Source organism: Chiloscyllium punctatum, chromosome 2, assembly GCF_047496795.1.
Source record: "Chiloscyllium punctatum isolate Juve2018m chromosome 2, sChiPun1.3, whole genome shotgun sequence".
NCBI lineage: Eukaryota > Metazoa > Chordata > Chondrichthyes > Orectolobiformes > Hemiscylliidae > Chiloscyllium > Chiloscyllium punctatum.
The window spans coordinates 91846864-91864711 of NC_092740.1; the positions used below are offsets into that span (position 1 = coordinate 91846864).

Genomic DNA, 17848 nt, shown 5'->3' on the forward strand with positions numbered 1-17848 from the left:
CTGTTCTTTGGATGCTGCCTGACCTGCTGCGCTTTTCCAGCAACACATTTTCAGCCATGGCATTTGAGACAAGTAAAATTGTACTAAGTATGGAGATATACAGCAGAACGAGGAAAGGCAATTCAGCGATTAGAACTGCTCCTGCCTTCTTTCTTGAGGTTTTCATAGGACACCTCAGCCTGTTAGCATTGTGAAAAGGGAATTTAATTTGCTCGGTTCTGAAAGAAGAGAGTAGCTTTTGCAATACAATTATTTTTTCAGGACATGGAAAAAAGTGATCTCACCATTTGCTCATTCTGACTTACTTGTCTCATTATGTCTGGATTATTAAGCATGTGACTAATCTCTGGATTTCGCTGAATCAACTGCTGCATCTGTGGGTTAGTCACAATTAACTGTCTCATTATGTCTGGGTTAGATAGCATATTCTGTACAAATGGGTTTTCCATTATCTGAGACATCATTTCTGGATTTGACATAAGCTGTCGCTGCATCTGAGTCTGTAATTCCAGGAAGTTGGAAGAATTCAGTCCCAAGCTGCTCAAACCTGCAAGTCCTCCCAATCCACCTGGAACACACAAGGTAATAGGTCACTGCTGGAATATAACTCAAATACTTCAAACAAGTTTTTTTTCCAAAGGAAACATCATAGGTTCAACAGAACTCTACAGCCAACTATCATATGCAATCACAAATAAATAAACTTCAGGGAAATCGGCTTGCAGTCATACCAAACACAAAGATTATTGGAGGCTAATTATCTCAGCCACCGGACATCACTGTACAAGTTCCTAGGCCCAACCACTTTCAGTTGTTTTGTCGATGACCTTCTGCCATTAAAAAGATCAGGAGTGAGGCATGATTCAATAATGTTTGGCACCATTTCCGATATGTCAGATGCTGATTTAGTGTGCACATGCAGAGACCTGGACATCATACAGGTTTGGGCTATAGGTGGCAAGTAACATTCATGCCATACAAATGCAGAGCAATATCCTTGCTCAAGAGAGAATCTAGCCACATCACTGCATGTTCAATGGCTTTGCTATCAATTCGTAAACCTGTAAATAAAAAAGCTAGTCTAACGGGAATCGGGAAACCATTGTCAATTGTTGTTTAAAAAAAAAGAAAGAGTTGGTCAAAAATTTTTTTATGGGCTGTTGGTGTTGCTGACTGAGTCAGAAATGTTTTTCCCATCTCTAGTTGCTGTTGACAAAGTAGTGGTGAACTGCCTTTAGAACTGCGCAGTCCATGTACCTTATGTAGGCCCACAACCCTGTTATGGAGGGAGCTTCAAATTCTGAATGAACAACATTGAAGGAATGGTGATATTTCCAAGTCAGGGTTGTAAGTGGCTTGAAGAGAAATGTACAGGTGATAATGTTCCTATACATCCCATAGCCTTGCCCTTCTAGATGATGGTGGTTGAGAGTTTGTAAAGTACTAAGAAACCATGGTGACGCCCTGTGGTGCATCATGTAGATGCCTTCTGGAAATCCAGATATACCACATCTACCAGTTTCCCCATTGTTCACCCTGCTCATAATGTCCTTGAAGAATTTCAGTAAATTAGTTAAACAAGTTAAACTTGTCTTTCATGAACCTATGTTGTGTCTGCCTGATGGAGCAATTTCTATATCAATGCCTTGCTATTTCTTCCTTGATTATATTGCTGCTGCTGCTGTGCATCAGTGGCGGAGGGAGTAATCAGTTGAGGATATCATGCCAAGGAAGTGGATTGCTTGGTCCTGGTTGGTGTCAAGCTTCTTCAGTATTGCTAAAGCTTTAAGTATCCAGACAAATGGGGAGCATTCCATTACACCCCTAAACTGTGCCTGTAGACTGGACGGGCTTTAACAAGCCAGGAGGTGAGTTCTGCACTGTAGCCTCTGACATACTTTTGTAGCAGGAAGCCAAAAGTAATTAGGTCCCTATCATCGTGATAGAACATAGAACATTACAATGCCGTAGAGGCCCTTCGGCCCTCGATGTTGTGCTGACCTGTCATACCAATCTGAAGCTCATCTAACCTACACTATTCCATGTACGTCCATATACTTGTGATTTACACGGTTCCAACAAGCTACTTCCAACTTTTCATCTAACATGACTTTGAGCTGGAAGGCTGGCTATAGTAATAAGTAAAGTAACGTAAACAGCTTTACTTTCCCCAATGCAAAATTTAATTTGTTGCACATGACAGATCATTGTGAAAAAGCACATTCCTCAAAATAATAAAAATTAAGACTTCTGAAGGCACAGAAGCATAAGCAAAAGATGGAACTTGTCTGATTACATTCAAGGATCTGAGAGATACATTGCAAAGCTCTTCCTAAATAGCCTAAACTATTTTCCTCACATTGTTGCTGTCTTATCCAAAAGATATAATATGATGGTTGCTTGTAAAATGCACTCTCAGGATGTGGGATGTTTGATAGACTCGTTGTCCTTGTCAAGTTTTCTTAGTTTTGTCTGCACATTAATTCTTTCCCAATCTCAAATACAACCTGCATCAATTTTAACAGGATTGTAAAAGCAACATATATTTACCAAATGAAGACTAACGATCATGGTAATGAAAGGGATTTTCTCTTACTGTGTATTCGCATTCGCATCTAACAAATTTGTATGAATGAGATAATTTGGAAGTGAATTTAGTGCTTACAGTACTGAACAGGCTCTTGGCGCTCAGACCACCAAGCTGATAGACAAGTCTACAGAAGGCTACCAGCTTAACTTTCTTTTGATTAGACTTACCAAGGCTACTGGTAGTTGAGGCTGTACTATTAGACGTTGCTGAAGTAGTTGCAGTACTGCTTTGGCTGTCAGGTTGGCTCTGTTGCTCCGGAGGCCTTAAAGACAATGGGAGACTTTTTAGAACAATGTTGTTTTGATAATTTGTGGAATGTGAATGCTTTCAAGTTAATCACAGTCAAGTATATTTTTGGTGAGGTGATGGATAACTACACATCTCAGACATCTAATCTCAGCTCAAGCAAGCCCAAACTTTAGTAGTGAGGTCCCTTAACATTGTGCCTTAGGTCCACAACAGAACAGCATCTCCTACCATGTCCAAACTTTGCTGGCCTGAGGCGGTTCCGGCAGATTGGAAAACAGCAAATTTGATGCAAATAAAAAAGGTGGGTGAAAAGAGTGTAGCTGTAGGCCCGTTAGCTTAATCTCTGTAGGGAGGAAAATGCTTGAATCTATAATGAAGGAAGAAATAGCAAGACATTGATATAGAAATTGCTCCATCAGGCAGACACAACATAGGTTCATGAAAGACAAGTTTAACTTGTTTAACTAATTTACTGAAATTCTTCAAGGACATTATGAGCAGGGTGAACAATGGGAAAACTGGTAGATGTGGTATATCTGGATTTCCAGAAGGCATTGAAACAGGGTACTGCACAAAAGGCTGCTGCATAAGATGAAGGTGCACACTGCATTATGGATAATGTATAAGCATGGATATAAGACTGGTTAACTAACAGAAAGCAAAGAGTAGGGATAAATAGATGTTTTTCTGACTGGCTAGTGGTGTGCCTCAGGGATCAATGCTGGGGCCACAATGCTTATAATTTACACAGATGATTTAGAGTTGGGACTAGGTGTAGCATGTCAAAGTTAGCAGATAACATGAAGATGCGTGGTAGAGCACAAGTGTGCAGAGTTCACTGAAAGTCCAGGAAGGGATATAGGTAGGTTGAGTGAGTGGGCAAGGGTCTGGTAGATAGAGTACAATTTTGGCAAATGTGAGGCCACACATTTTGGTATGAACAACAGCAAACTAGGCTATTAATTGGTGAAAAATTGCAGCATGCTGCTGTGCAGAGGGACGTGGATGTCCTTGTGCATGAATCACAAAAAAGATGGCTTGCAAATGCAGCCGGTAATTAAGGCAAATAGAATATTGCCCATCACTGGCAGAGGAATGGAGTATAAAAATTAGGGAGGTTATGCTGCAGCAGTATAGGGTGTTGGTGAGGCTACACCTGGAGTACTACATACACTTCTGGTCTCCTTACTTGGGAAAGGATGCACTGGCACTGGAAGGGGTGCAGAGGCGGCTCACTAAGTTGAATCCAGAATCGAGAAGGTTAGCATATGTTGGGAGATTGAGTAGATTGGAACTATATTCATGGAATTTAGGTGAAAGGGAGGTTTGGGGCGGGGTGGGAAGCCCTATACAAACATGTTAAATTATAAAAGATAGAAACAGGGAAGTTGTTTCCACTCACAGGTGAAACCAGAACAAGGGGCATAGCTCCAAAACAAGTAGGAGCAGATTTAAGACTGAGTGGAGGAGAAACCTCTTCACCCAAAAAGTTGTAAATCTGTGGAATTCTCTGCACAGTGAAGCAGTTGAGGCCACCTTATTGAATGTTTTTAAGGCAAAGATAGATTGATTTTTGAACAGTAAAGGAGTTAAGGGTTATGGTGAGCAGGTGGAAAAGTGCAGCGGAGTCCATAAAAAGATCAGCCATGATCTTATTGAATGACAGAAGAATCAATGGACTAGATGCTCCTATTTCTTATGTTCATATACTACACCAAAATTCTATTTCCAACAATAGCAACCCTATGGTCTCAAGAGATTTTAATCAAAATAAACTCAACTTCTAAGCAATAATGTGCTCCAGGCTCATGCCCAATCGTCAATGAATGGTCACCAACACTTCTGGTAATACCCCTGCAGTCAGAGAACACTTCCAGTTTGTCAATATTGGATTAAACCCAAAGCTGAAGATGTAAGGTGTACTGTTTTAAGAAATGGAGTTGAACCCTACATTTTCCTTTCAAAATCCTGGAATTCCTAACCATCATAATTCTAGAGGTTTAAATGACTGTGCATTATAAATTAAACACATAACTTCTATGTCTTTACAGACGATTCCAAATAATGAAGGGATATAAGATGACCTTGTTTTTTAGCTTATCTTTTGTTCAGGTAGCACTGTTTTGCAAAAGTTAAAGGAGGGAGGGTGATTGACATTATTATGTGGACTTTAGCAAACTCTTTGAAAGTGCCACAGTGAAAATAAAGTGCATGGGATTAAAGGAGCAACAGCAACAGCAACAGCTCCATGGATGCAGAATTGGCTAAGGGACAGAACAGAGGTAGGTTGTGGTTTCTCAGACTGCATAGTAGTGCCCTCAAAAGATCAATATTAGGACTACTGCTCTTAATAATTTGAACACAAATAGTCAATTTCAAACTATGTCAAAAACAAAAAGGAGACGTCATCCCATTAGGCTGATTGCACACCTGACCAAAACATTCCCACTGAGCAACCAAAAGTAATAAATATTAAAACATAACATTGCCTCAAACATTCTGCAATTGCACCTTTCAAATTGTTCTAAAGACAGTAACTGACAGGAGAAATAAAATGCAATTCTGTGGCAAAAAGACATAGAACAATGCCCAAAGTCAAATGACTGAAACTTGTTTTGTCTCCAACCCCCTCGATTATATTTAACCTCAATATTTCTGAAGAGGAATATGAAACAGAAGTAGTTACTGTTGAAGGTTTTGCATTTAGCAGCCCGCACAAAACATGGCCCTTTTTAAGGCTCGAAAGTTGCATTTAAGTGTTTTAAAGGAAGCAACTAGAGACACAAAAGATTAGTGAGAAATGCTCCAGAACTCACTGGACTCCAGGAGGTTCCAGTAGATTGAGCAGCTGATATTGTGACATCCCTGTTCAAGAAGGGAGACAGAAAGCAGGAAACTACAAGTCAACTAGCTTAACATCTGCCATTTGACAAATTTGCTAGAGCTGTTTCAACACGTAAGTAGCAAAGTTCATAAAGTGGAATTGCTAAGGTTAGGGTTAGTGTATTTGGGTTTCCAGGGGCATTCTATAAAATGCCACAAAGGTTTATTGCACAGGGTAGGAACTCAGGATATTGGGGGTAATATATTAGCATGGATTGAGGATATTTTAAAAACACAGAAGATAAAGTTGGGATCAATGGGTATTTTCAACTTGGAAAAATACATGATCAGTCCTATGGCCTCATTTATTTGCCATTTATATTAATGACTTGGAGGAGGGGCAAGTATATGATGTATCCAAACTTGATTCAAAAATAGATGGAAGGGCATGCTGTCATGAGGATATCAGGAATTTGCAACAGGACATCTAGAAGTTGAGTGAATGGAACATACTATTAATTAAATAGACTCCAAAAAGTGCACAGGGATCTTGGTGCTCTTGTGTATGAAGCATAAGAAAAATTACTATTGCAGGTACAATGAATTAAGCCAATAGAAGCTTGACCTCTTATTGCTAGGAGTTTACAAATAAATCTTATTACAACTGTAGAGCATGTTGCTGAGGCTACACGTGGAGCACGGTGTACAGTTCTGATCCCCCTAAGAAAGGATGTATTGTGTTATGGACCAGATTCAACCCCCTCAAAAGGATATAGCCTGGACCCTAATTTTACTTAAAAGGAAGTATAAGACACAGCATTCCAGATGTGATTTGATTGGTCAAACTACTAGGCTTTAAGCAAAACATACTCTATTCTTACTATGGTTAGAAGGAAAAAAAGCACAACTTTAACCCTATCAAAATATTTAAAACAATATAATACTTAAACTACAGTCATCATCAACTGTTCAAATATAGCAGCATACCATAAACACACCCTTGGCAAAGGTAAATTTAGTAAAACAGAGTTGGTCATGTGCTCTCTCCAGTCCAGGAGAGAAAAGGGGAAAAAAAACAATGAGCCTAGCAGCAAAGATTGAACTCAAGCTTTTTGCAGCAGAGAGAAAACTACATCGAGCAGCCTCAACTCCAAAACCCCAGCTTCAACAACTGAAAACAAAACTCCACCCACTCATGTTTTTACCTATTTTTTAAAACATTTATTTACTCTGCTTTCCATTGAGCAGATACCTTAGTCCAGGTTTACAACATGCCTCTTAAAGAGAAACAGGACAGAACAAAACCCTCTTAAAGACACATCTAGTCACAACTGATATACAATGCAATGAACAGATTATTTAGTAGGCTGATTACTGGGATAAAAAGGTGACAATTTAAAACAACCAGATTAGGCTTTTGCAATTTAGAAGGTGATTTTACTAAAACAGACAATATTGAGATTTTTAACATTGTCATGTTAAAATGATGCTTTCAATAATAGACAGAGCTTGAACGAGGACTTAGTCATTTAAAACAGAGGTTATGAAGGAATTTCTTATCTTGCAGTAGTGAATGTTTGTATTCTTTACCATAGAGAATTGGAAAGGCTGAGTCAGTGCAAATACTTAGAGGAGATATACCATCAGTTTCTAGCAGAAGCAGCATCATTAACTGGGGGAGTGACTTAAATATTTGCCAAAAACAAAAGACATGAGAAAAACTTCATTTTGTATATACAAACAGAAGTTGCTAGGACCTGCAAATGCCCTACCAGAGGAGATGGTTAAAGCAGATTCAGTAACTTACAAAAGAAATATTAGATAAACATTTGAAGCGAAAATCTTGCAGAGATACAGAACAGAAACAGGGCAATACGGCCAATTGGGTCTCTTTAGAGCCAGCAGAAGCACAATGGGAAAATTGTCATTTCAGTGAAGTGACTTGGCAGAGATACTCCAGGTATCTTTTTGAATCAAAGAAAAAAGGTTTTCCGCCAGCTATTACATCTTCTACTCAAAAGTAGATGTAAACACTGAAGCAACTTCATATATACTCAGCAGCATTCTCAGCTGCAATGGTTCATATTAGTTAACTCAAACAGGTCTTCAGATATCCTGGATTGTACTTCGACCAGCCAATTCTCGTTCACGGTGTTTGATATGAATTTCACAGTGCAAATGGGTATTTACCTGTTTTGAGTTTTGATAACTAAATGAACTGTAAGTCCATCTTGTATTCCATGCTGCGCAAGTGTGTCGACATCTTTAAGGATTTTTCCAGCAAATATCAGCACAAGTTGTTCTGGCTGTGCTTTGAATCGTTTCGATATATCTTGCTTGAACTTTTTTTTAAAAAAAAGAAAAAAAAGAGACAGTAATTACTTGGCAAGTAATAATCTTTAACATCTGGCTGTTGTTTCAGACACTAATAGACCAGTACAGGCAGTCCCTGGGATGCAAACTGATTCCATTCTTGAGTCAGTTAGCACGCAAGTCAGAACAACAGGACCAAAAAATGCCATCTGTAAGTACGAGTAAACAGAATCACATAATCCCTACAGTGAGAGGCCATTCAGTCCATACTGACTCTCCAAAAAAAAAGGAAACCTGCTCAGAAACCTCAACCCTCCCTCAACCCCCATCCTTGTAACCCTGCATTTCCCAGGGCTAATTCACCTAGACTGCACATCAAACAATCTAGCATGGCAATATTGAATTTCAGCAGAAAATGGGTCAGTTTGCTGCGACGTTGCCTTCAAAATAAGACACATTGTATCCTTACAAATTCACAGAACATTGTTACTAAGGATACAGTATCTTTGGAAATTAAGTATGGAAAATAGCATGCATTAATAACAGCTGTTACCTGGAACGGATTGTTTCAATACATTAGATTATACTTATTAGGGGAAGAAATTTAGCCTTTGTCAGAACATTAAAAATAGAATACTTATCACAAGCTATATTTATGGTCAGTGGATCTAGGTTCATTGTAAGCAGTTTCTGGTGCAAACAATATCTGTAGTATTATAGAAGCACAAGAACGAACACTGGGAAAGGGAACATTTTATTCAGCAAGATCCAGAAATTCAGAACACTTCAGGAATGGAATGAAGAATGTTGACCGATGTTCGTACTTTAACATTGAATAATTAGCGTATTTCTGCTGTTTACAGTTTGTGCTCAAGTAAAATCTGGTCAATAAATGACAAACTTAGCAGCAAGGAAGGGAGACAAACTAGTCCAGAGCTACTTCTCACAAAGTAGAGAATTAAGATCAATGTGACTTCTGGTGCAGTGAGAATTCCCTATCTCTTCGTCAGGGGGCTTGGGCTCCAGCAGGTATATAATAGCATCTCTGAACAGGTTGACTAGAATACACCTGGTACATTCTTGGATACAGGGAGATTGCAGGGGGCTAGATTTTTAACTGCTACCCAGGTAAACACTGAAGTTGAGAATTTGGTGCTAGGAAACAAACCACCTGATCTTAATCTGGTTTTCAAACCGAAGGCTGAAAGCTAGTTTCTCATGCCAAACTTGCCGATGCGATGTTGAAAACCAGGCCTGTTTCTGAGTTACACCTACAAAGACCCAAAATGTCAATTCAGTTGCTCCCTGGTACATGGTACAGACACATCTAATAAAAATGGAAAGCAAACACTCCCTCAAATTGGAAGTGCAGTGGATCTCAGCCACATCATTGAGGCCAGAATGGAGATGTGACTCCCTACCACTGCCCAGTGGTATTAACTAGGAATGAGAACATGAAGTACCATTGATATCGTGATACTGCATGTTTTTATTGGAAGGTGAGCACATAATAAGGAAATCCTTTCAGTATTGTTCAACAGGAGAACTTTGTGAAACAGGTCTAGTTAAACAGGTCTACTTAGTCCTGTTTTAAGTGTCTGAAAAATATGGTCGAGTCAACGTTTATAAAGAAAGTATGATTAAGACCTTATTATGGACGATTCAACCGTAATAATAAAATGATTTGGGAGGGTAAGATGAACGGAGTACAGTATATTTTCGAGTCCATGTTGTCATTATACTAGCTTCATGTGCGTGATGTTCAGAATTGTGGTTTAATATTCGGTGGAGGTACAAGAGTTTTCAGTAAAGCACTACTTGCTACAGTCATGCTAGAAACGTGAAACATTATACTGGAGTCTTGTAATAAATTGTGAACTGAATAATAAAGAAATAACATAATACTAGAATCATGTTTTTTTTTATTATGCAACATGGACTTGTCATTACAATTACAGAATCAATCATTTTAACAACAGTTCTAACAAACTGGTACTTAAAAGTAATGAAGAAACAAAATCGAAAGAAAAGCAATCACCTTCACTGGGATCTGGATACAAGGAATCAATATTATCTTAATTTTTGCAGAATATGCTTTTTTTACTGGCACCATGACCTAGGATTTGAAGTTTATTTATCAAGGGATACTACAATGATATAGCATGCTACAGATTAGCGAAGACAATTGCTAAATAAACTTTATAAGCTCAGTGCTGTATTGGGGGTGGGCACAGTATGAATATTATACACTCACAAGAGGCTTGAAATTAGCACAAACTAGTCTGACGTTGATATTTTGCATCAAAAATGAAATAGGATAATTTAAAAGGATGATACATGCTCATGTTGCTTCACACATGAACCTTATGAATTATGTCACTAACTATTAAAAAGCACCCAATGAAACCAAACACAACTTAAAACGTATCTGGAATTAGCATTAAGCAGAAAATTAGTAATGACAATGATGAAGCAATTTGAAGTAATAGATTAAAGTTCTTCACATAATATTAATGCAAATGCAATTTTCTTTCCTTCAAATCATGCAATTAACAAGACAAATGGAGAGGAGTAAATTAAATATCCAATTAGACAAAGGCAATATCTGAATCTCTGGTAAAGAGGAGCCATACTTATGATGTACAGTATAAAGATGACTGATATTGCTTTCTAAAAACTGACATTAACATTAGTAAGCTTTTACACTACCACAAATAGACAATACAAATAAAAAGCTGGGAGGACATACACTATAAAGTCTAATCACCCTTGAATATTGGAATAGCTATGCATTGCAATGCAAACAAAGTAAACATTTTAAATCTGAAAATAGGGAAGGTACTGTCTGGAGACAGTGCACAGGTGAAATATTGATTAAAAGGCAACATGGGCAGCACGGTGGCACAGTGGTTAACACTGCTGCCTCGCAGCGCCAGAGACCCAGGTTCAATTCCCGCTTCAGGCGACTGTGTGTGAAGTTTGCACATTCTTCCAGTGTCTGCGTGGGTTTCCTCTGGGTGCTCCGGTTTCCTCCCACACTCAATCCAAAAACGTGGAGGTTAGGTGAATTGGCCATTCTAAATTGCCCGTAATGTTAGATGAAGGGGTAAAATGTAAAAGAACGGGTCTGGGTGGGTTACGCTTCAGCGAGTCGGTGTAGACTTGTTGGGCCGAAGGGCCTGTTTCCACACTAAGTAATCTAAAATGTTCACATCAGCCAAGCAGCCTGGACTATTCCACATCTATTGCAGCATAAAACAGCTCAGTAATCAAAACACCCCTCACTGTAGTCCAAATAAAACTACAATGCCCACCCAGTTCTACAAATATAAAACAGCTCTCGGGTCAATGGAACACAAATGAAAATACAATCTTCTGCATTCTTACCCATTTCTGTGACCAAAATCATTCTGAACACAAATCCTTCTTGTTATGCATGAAGTGGCTTGTTTGATTTTCTAATCTGCTAGAAAGTAGTTGATCTTTTATCAGACTGCCCTTCTGCCCTTGCACAGTGATGTAGTACTTTGTCAACGTGCTGCTTCCAACATGTTATTGGGTTCACAATGTGCATCTACTAGTACCATCATGCTATCAACATCCTTGGGGTTATCAGTGACCAGAAACTCAACTGGACTTGCCATATAAATACAGTGGCTATAAGAACAGGTCAGGGCCGAGGAATACTGTGGCAAGGAACTCATGCCATGACTCCTCGATCCTACTATCGACAAACAAGGAGTGCGATGGAATACTTTTCACTTGCCTGGATGAGCTATACAACACAAAAGCTGGACAGTGTTCAGGAGAAACAGCCCCCTTGATTGGCACTACCTCTAACATCTTAAGCAATCACTTCCCAACCACCTACAAATAGTGGCAGCAGTCTGTATTATCTACATGATGGACTGCAGCAACTCATCAAGGCTCCTCCAACAGCAACTTCTAAGCCTGTGAGATTGACCATCTAGAAAGACAAGAGTAGTAGAGACACAAACATGGGCAGATTCCCCTCCTAGCCTTGGAAATATATCACCATTCCTTCACTGTTGCTAGGTCAAAGTCCTGGAGCTCCAAGCAACACTGAGGGTTTTCCGAAACCATATGGACTGCAGAGATTCAAGACGACAGCTCACGATGCCCTCTCCAGGTCTAGGGATGGCTAAGCCAGTGATGCCCACATCCCAATGGTAGAGGTAGAGGTGGTGTGTTAGTGTGGGTTGAGAACTGGTTAACACACAGAAGACAGAGTCGTCATTAATGCATCTTTTTCAGGTTGTAAAGATCACCTCAGTACTTTCTCCAATTTGCATTCAATATGGACAGATATTGATTCAATATTAGCTAGCTATCTAGGGTTCTGTCGTGATGGTTGGACAGGATATATTTGTTAGGGCTAAAGCAATCAAAGGGTATGGGGTGAAGGCAGGAACAGAGTACTGAGTTGGATGATCAGCTGTGATCACATTAAATGGGGGACCAGCTTGAAGGACTGAGTGGCCTACTCCTGCTCCTATTTGCATTCTTTCTAGCCCATGAATGAGTAAGAAAACCACAATTTCACGAGGTGTTGAATAGATACCTGGTGCTGCCCTTTGGTGATGGGGGTAAATCTGAAGCAAATAATTAGCGATCACTCCTACCCCACTGCTCTGTTAACTACCAGTAATCAAAAGGCAAGTCAGAGGTCAGGTTGCCTTAATCAAAAATTTTACATCACTGAAGGAACTTGGTCAGTCCATCTTGCCTGCGTTGGCTCTTTGAAAGAATTATCTAACTACTCCCATGCTGCTGTTCTAAGTCTGCATTCTGTCCTTTTTAACTACACTTTCTATTTGCAAGTGAGACAAATATCTATAAACATAAGCTAGTACGACTTGAGTCACAGGCAAACTGGCATAAGGTACGTAAACTCATTTGCGCTTAGAGGTGGAATGGATTTCAGTTCATGGAAGACTTACACCAGTACTGAGGTTGAAGGGTGCTGTATCAGTGGAATGGGCTTCACCAAAACTGTAATCTGGCAAATTGAATAACGAGGGTTGAAGAGAAAACTTTAAAATAGAAAAGGGAGGTGGTTTTAAAACGAGAATATATATATGCCAGTTACAGATACAGGACATGTTCTCAAATAATATGTCATGGATCAACTTTTTTTGCATCTGGTAATGTGTAACAAGGCAGGTATCATAAATTATCTCAAAGTAAAGGTTACCTTTGGAAATAGTGACCTTAATGTGGTGGAATCAGCATGCAGTATGAAAGTTAGAAATTTGTTTAGAAGATACCTGTGCTAAATGTATGTTGAGTAATTAAAAAGAAATGAGGGCAAACCTGAATGGAGTGGACTGGGAAAGAAGTTCAGCAAATAGGACAGTTGGCAAACAATGGCAGATGTTTAAGAGAATAGTTTAAATGATTCACAACAAAGAAATATACCAGTGATTAAGTCAAGGATGTTGCCAGGGTTGGAGGATTTGAACTATAGCAAGAGGCTGAATAGGCTAGGGCTGTTTTCCCTGGAGTGTCAGAGGCTGAGGGGTGACCTTCTAGAGGTTTATAAAAATCATGAGGAGCATGGCTAGGATAAATAGACAAGGTCTTTTCCGTGGGGTGGGGAGTCCAGAACTAGAGGACATAGGCTTAGGGTGAGAGGGGAAAAGATACAAAAGAGACCTAATGGGGCAACATTTTTATGCAGAGGGTGGTACGTGTATGGAATGAGATGCCAGAGGAAGTGGAGGCGGCTGGTACAATTGCAACATTGAAGAGGCATTTGGACGGATATATGAATAGGAAGTGTTTGGAGGGATATGGGCCGGGTGCTGGCAGGTGGGACTAGATTGGGTTGAGATATCTGGTCGGCATGGACAAGTTGGACCGAAGAGTCTGTTTCCGTGCTATACATCTCTATGACTGCAAAATACATATCTACTGCTTTCAGCTTGTTCTTTACACTTCTTCTCAATGAAAAAGTCTTTGTTATACATTGAATCCTACAATAATATCATTTTCATTTCCATAAAAACACACCAGTTTCCAAATTTAAATCCACCATATATCATTTCAATTTGTCCAAAATATGGACAAGTCAATAAATAGTGACCTGGTACTACCTTAAACCAAGTGCAATATCCCATCTAGGTCAATTCTAGGCTGTTTCAAACATTTCAAGATCAACCTCAAGAGGTTGTCTAGGAATGAGACTGGTCAGTAAGCTCAAACTATACAAATGAACATTCTGAACATAAATTTGATGAAAGGCAAACTGCAGAAATTCAACAGAAACAAAAATGGGAATGAAGACTTTGGGTCAGTATTAACAACACTTGCAGATCCAGGCTACAACAGTGTATCAGACTGACAATCCAGGAGACAAGTTCAAATTCCACTATGACAAGATGTGAGGTTCAATTTGATGTCTCACTTGTGGTTTCACTCCAGAGAAAAAAAATGCAGTATTGTAAAAAATCCAACTGGTTCACTAATATCCTGAATACACACAGAGTAAAAATAATAAGATGGAAATGCTGAGCAGATTGGGCAGCAACTTCAAAGCAGAGGTCAGTCACTTGAATTTCAGGGATAACATACTTGCTTTGGATTAAGGATTCTGCTTGTATGCTCAGTCCAACTAATGACACTACCTGATTAACAAGTAGTGCGCTCTGCAGACAAATGAGTCACAGTTGTAAAAACAATTGCTAGAAAGCTGCCACTCAAGGATAGCTGGGTTGAACAATAATCGTTTGCCAGCATTGTCCACATCCAGGAGAACTTTAAATTACAAGGGTGCTGTTTTCCTTTTTGCATTTCAGATCTGCTATTCACTACTTCTTTGTTTCCCCATTACGTTTTTGTTTGCCTATACTTCTGCACATACTTAAAGGGAACATAGGTAATCATTTGAGAAAGAATGAAATAAACAATGATTGAAGATTTCAATGAGAAAAAAAATGGAAAAACGAGAAGGAAGCATAAACAACAGCATGGACCAGCTGGGGTGAATGCCTCATTAGTCAAGAATCTAGCTATCACTAGCTTAAGAGCATGCAACAACTCTCTTGGAAGGAGTGGTCCAAAGATGCTCAAACCTCAAAAACTCCTGACCATCTAAAATAGGAGATCCATTAATTTAAAGTGTTGACTAGTTCTCATCTCTCCTTCAGCAACACAACAGCGGCCCCTGTCCCAGTCATTAAATCAGTTCTGATGAAAGATCACTAACTTGATTTCATTTGATCTATCATGTGTATCCAAGTACAATGATAAGCTTTGGTTTGTGAGCAGTACAGGCAGACCACAGTAAGCAAGGACATATGGATCTTAGGTTAAAAAACTTTGACAGAATGAAGCAAACAGGTTGTACTGCACAGGATGCAAGACAATATCAACATTAACAAGATCAGCATTATGTATTTGAAGTTAGACAGCTCATTCAACAGTCTAACAACAGCAGGGAAGAAGCCGTTCATGAATCTGCTGGTCCATGTGTTCAAGCTTCTGTAACTTCTGGCTGACAGAAGAGGTTGAGGGGGCAAATACTGGAGTGGGATAGGTCTTTGATGACGTTGTCAGCCTTTTCCTGACAAAAAGAGGTATAAATGAAGTTCGTAGATGGGAGTTGAGTGTGTGGTGCTAGAAAAGCACAGCAGGTCAGGCAGCATCAGGATGAAGGGCCCATGCCTGGAACATCAATTCTCCTGCTCCTCAGATGCTGTGTGACCTGCCGTGCTTTTCCAGCACCATGCTCTCAACTCTGATCTCTAGCATCCGCAGTCCTTACTTTCTGCTCCATTGATGGGAGGTTGGCTGCTGTGATGATCTGGGCTGTGCACACAACCTTCTGTAGTTTCTGATCGTCTAGACAGATAAGTTGCCATACCTGGCCATTATGCACTTGGACGGCATGCTTTCTACGGTGCATCTGTAAAAGTTGGAGTGTGTTCTTATGGACATACCAACTTTCCCGAGCAACTGGAGGAAGAGGAGATGTTATTGTGCCTTCTTGACTGTCACATCTACATGGAAAATCCACGACAGGTTGTCGTTATCATCACTCCGAGGAACTTGATGCTCTTGACACTCTCAACCCCCACTCCGCTAATGTAGATGAGGGCACAATCTCCTCCTTTCTTTGTGAACTCAATTATCAGTTCTCTTGTTTTGCCAACATTGCGAGAGAAGTTATCATTGCAGCACGTCATCAAGCCCTCTATCTTATGAAATATTAACTGTTTCTTATCTGAGATGTTGCTGAATCTGAGATTTTTTCAGCATGTTTTTGTTTCAGGTTTCTAACATCCATAGCATTAGTTTTCAAAAGTACTAATTAACTCAGAAGTATTATGGGGCATATGGTAAATGTGGAAGTTTGTTCTCTTCTTAAGCGTCACATTCTTTCTATAATTTCACTAAAATGCCTGTTTAGATCTCCATCTCTAGGAGTGACAAAGATGAACACAATCACTTTTTTTCTTCTTCACAGATGCTATATGACCCAGTATGTATATCAACATTTTATTTATTTTTGTTCTAAAACTGAATATTCTTCTTGAAATTTTAAAATTACTTTAATTGCATGTTACATGAAAGAGCTTCCAGTCTGAGTCAGTGCGGAGTAGAATTTCATCAGCAACGTCAGTTTGCCTTTGTCACCGATACTGGTTTTGCGCACATATATCTTTCTGTAGCATCTGGACCATGGACAGGAGCCACTGGATCAAGCATCACAAGTGAGATCTTTCTTATCTGATGACTCAACTACTTGCTGCATAAAGTCATTGAACCACAAAACAGGCCTAGATTTTACTGGGGGGGGAAAAAAAACAACTGCCTGAGATCACAATGGGTCAGAGAGAGAGAGAGCAAGCTAGCCTTTCAAGTCTAAATGATTCTTCAGAGCTGAAGTGAAGTGTGGAGAGGACAGCATTTATACTATAATTGCGGGAGGGGGGAAAAGAGTTGGGGGATGTGGTGGTGTAGACTACTGGTGGAGAAAGGATGCCGATTGTGCAGATTAAGTGATTGGAATGTGAAAATGGCAGAACAATGGTGCATCTAACTGCCAGACTTGAAAGAGAAGACAGACCCACTAGGGTGGGAGGAGGGCAGAAAGGACATAATGACAGAGAACGTAACAAGTAACGCTAAAAGAATGGGAAGATTTGGGAGTTGGTTCACAATTTGAAGGTGTTGAACTCAATATTAAGTCTAGAAGGTGGTAAAGTGCCCAGCCTAGTTTTTACCCTGTATGGTGTTAGCCGATGCCAATTTCAGGACTGTTAAAATGCCTGTTTGGACATTGGGAAAATTAAGAAATATATTCTGTTGGAGTAATTTTCTTTGGTCAAATAAATCACTTGAGAAAAACTCAGAGGTTACAGGTGAAACCTAACCTTTTGAGCAGCCCACATGCTGTTAGTTGAACCATAAACCCTTAGGGAAGGAATTCCAGGATTTTGACCCAACGACATTTAAATAACCGCAATATATTTCCAAGTCAGGATGGTGAACGGCTTGGAGGGAAACCTGAAGGTGATGGTATCAACAAACTTAAGACTCTGTCTCATATTTAGTACAAAGGTACATAAAACCATGTACTTTTAATAAGTCTGCATATTAAGCATAGAGATTCACATACTGGATTTTATAATCTATTTACTCATCTCAGTCAGGGACAGGTTACATGGTTAGTGTTCCAAAAATGTGCCTCAATCCTGAAATCTTGCATCATCTGGACTTTGTACCATAATAAGAACATATCAAAGTTCAAAGTGGGATATAGCAGTTATACCATGACAACTGTTCAAAACAAATCTTACATCCATAAATTTACACAAATAACATTTAATTATGCCAAAAATAACACTT

General features: G+C 39.4%; 1 protein-coding gene across 2 annotated transcripts in view; it reads right to left on the reverse strand.

Moving 5' to 3' along the window:
- The window catches only part of LOC140486434 (ubiquilin-1-like), a 54715-nt gene that overhangs the window by 20531 nt on the left and 16336 nt on the right, over window positions 1-17848 (reverse strand). For both annotated transcript variants that reach the window (XM_072585563.1, XM_072585574.1), the window contains 3 exons: window positions 7853-8004; window positions 2758-2852; window positions 306-568 (listed from right to left, as the gene is read on the reverse strand). In XM_072585563.1, the coding sequence (XP_072441664.1) occupies window positions 306-568; window positions 2758-2852; window positions 7853-8004 (510 nt within the window). The remainder of the gene's footprint in view (window positions 1-305; window positions 569-2757; window positions 2853-7852; window positions 8005-17848) is intronic.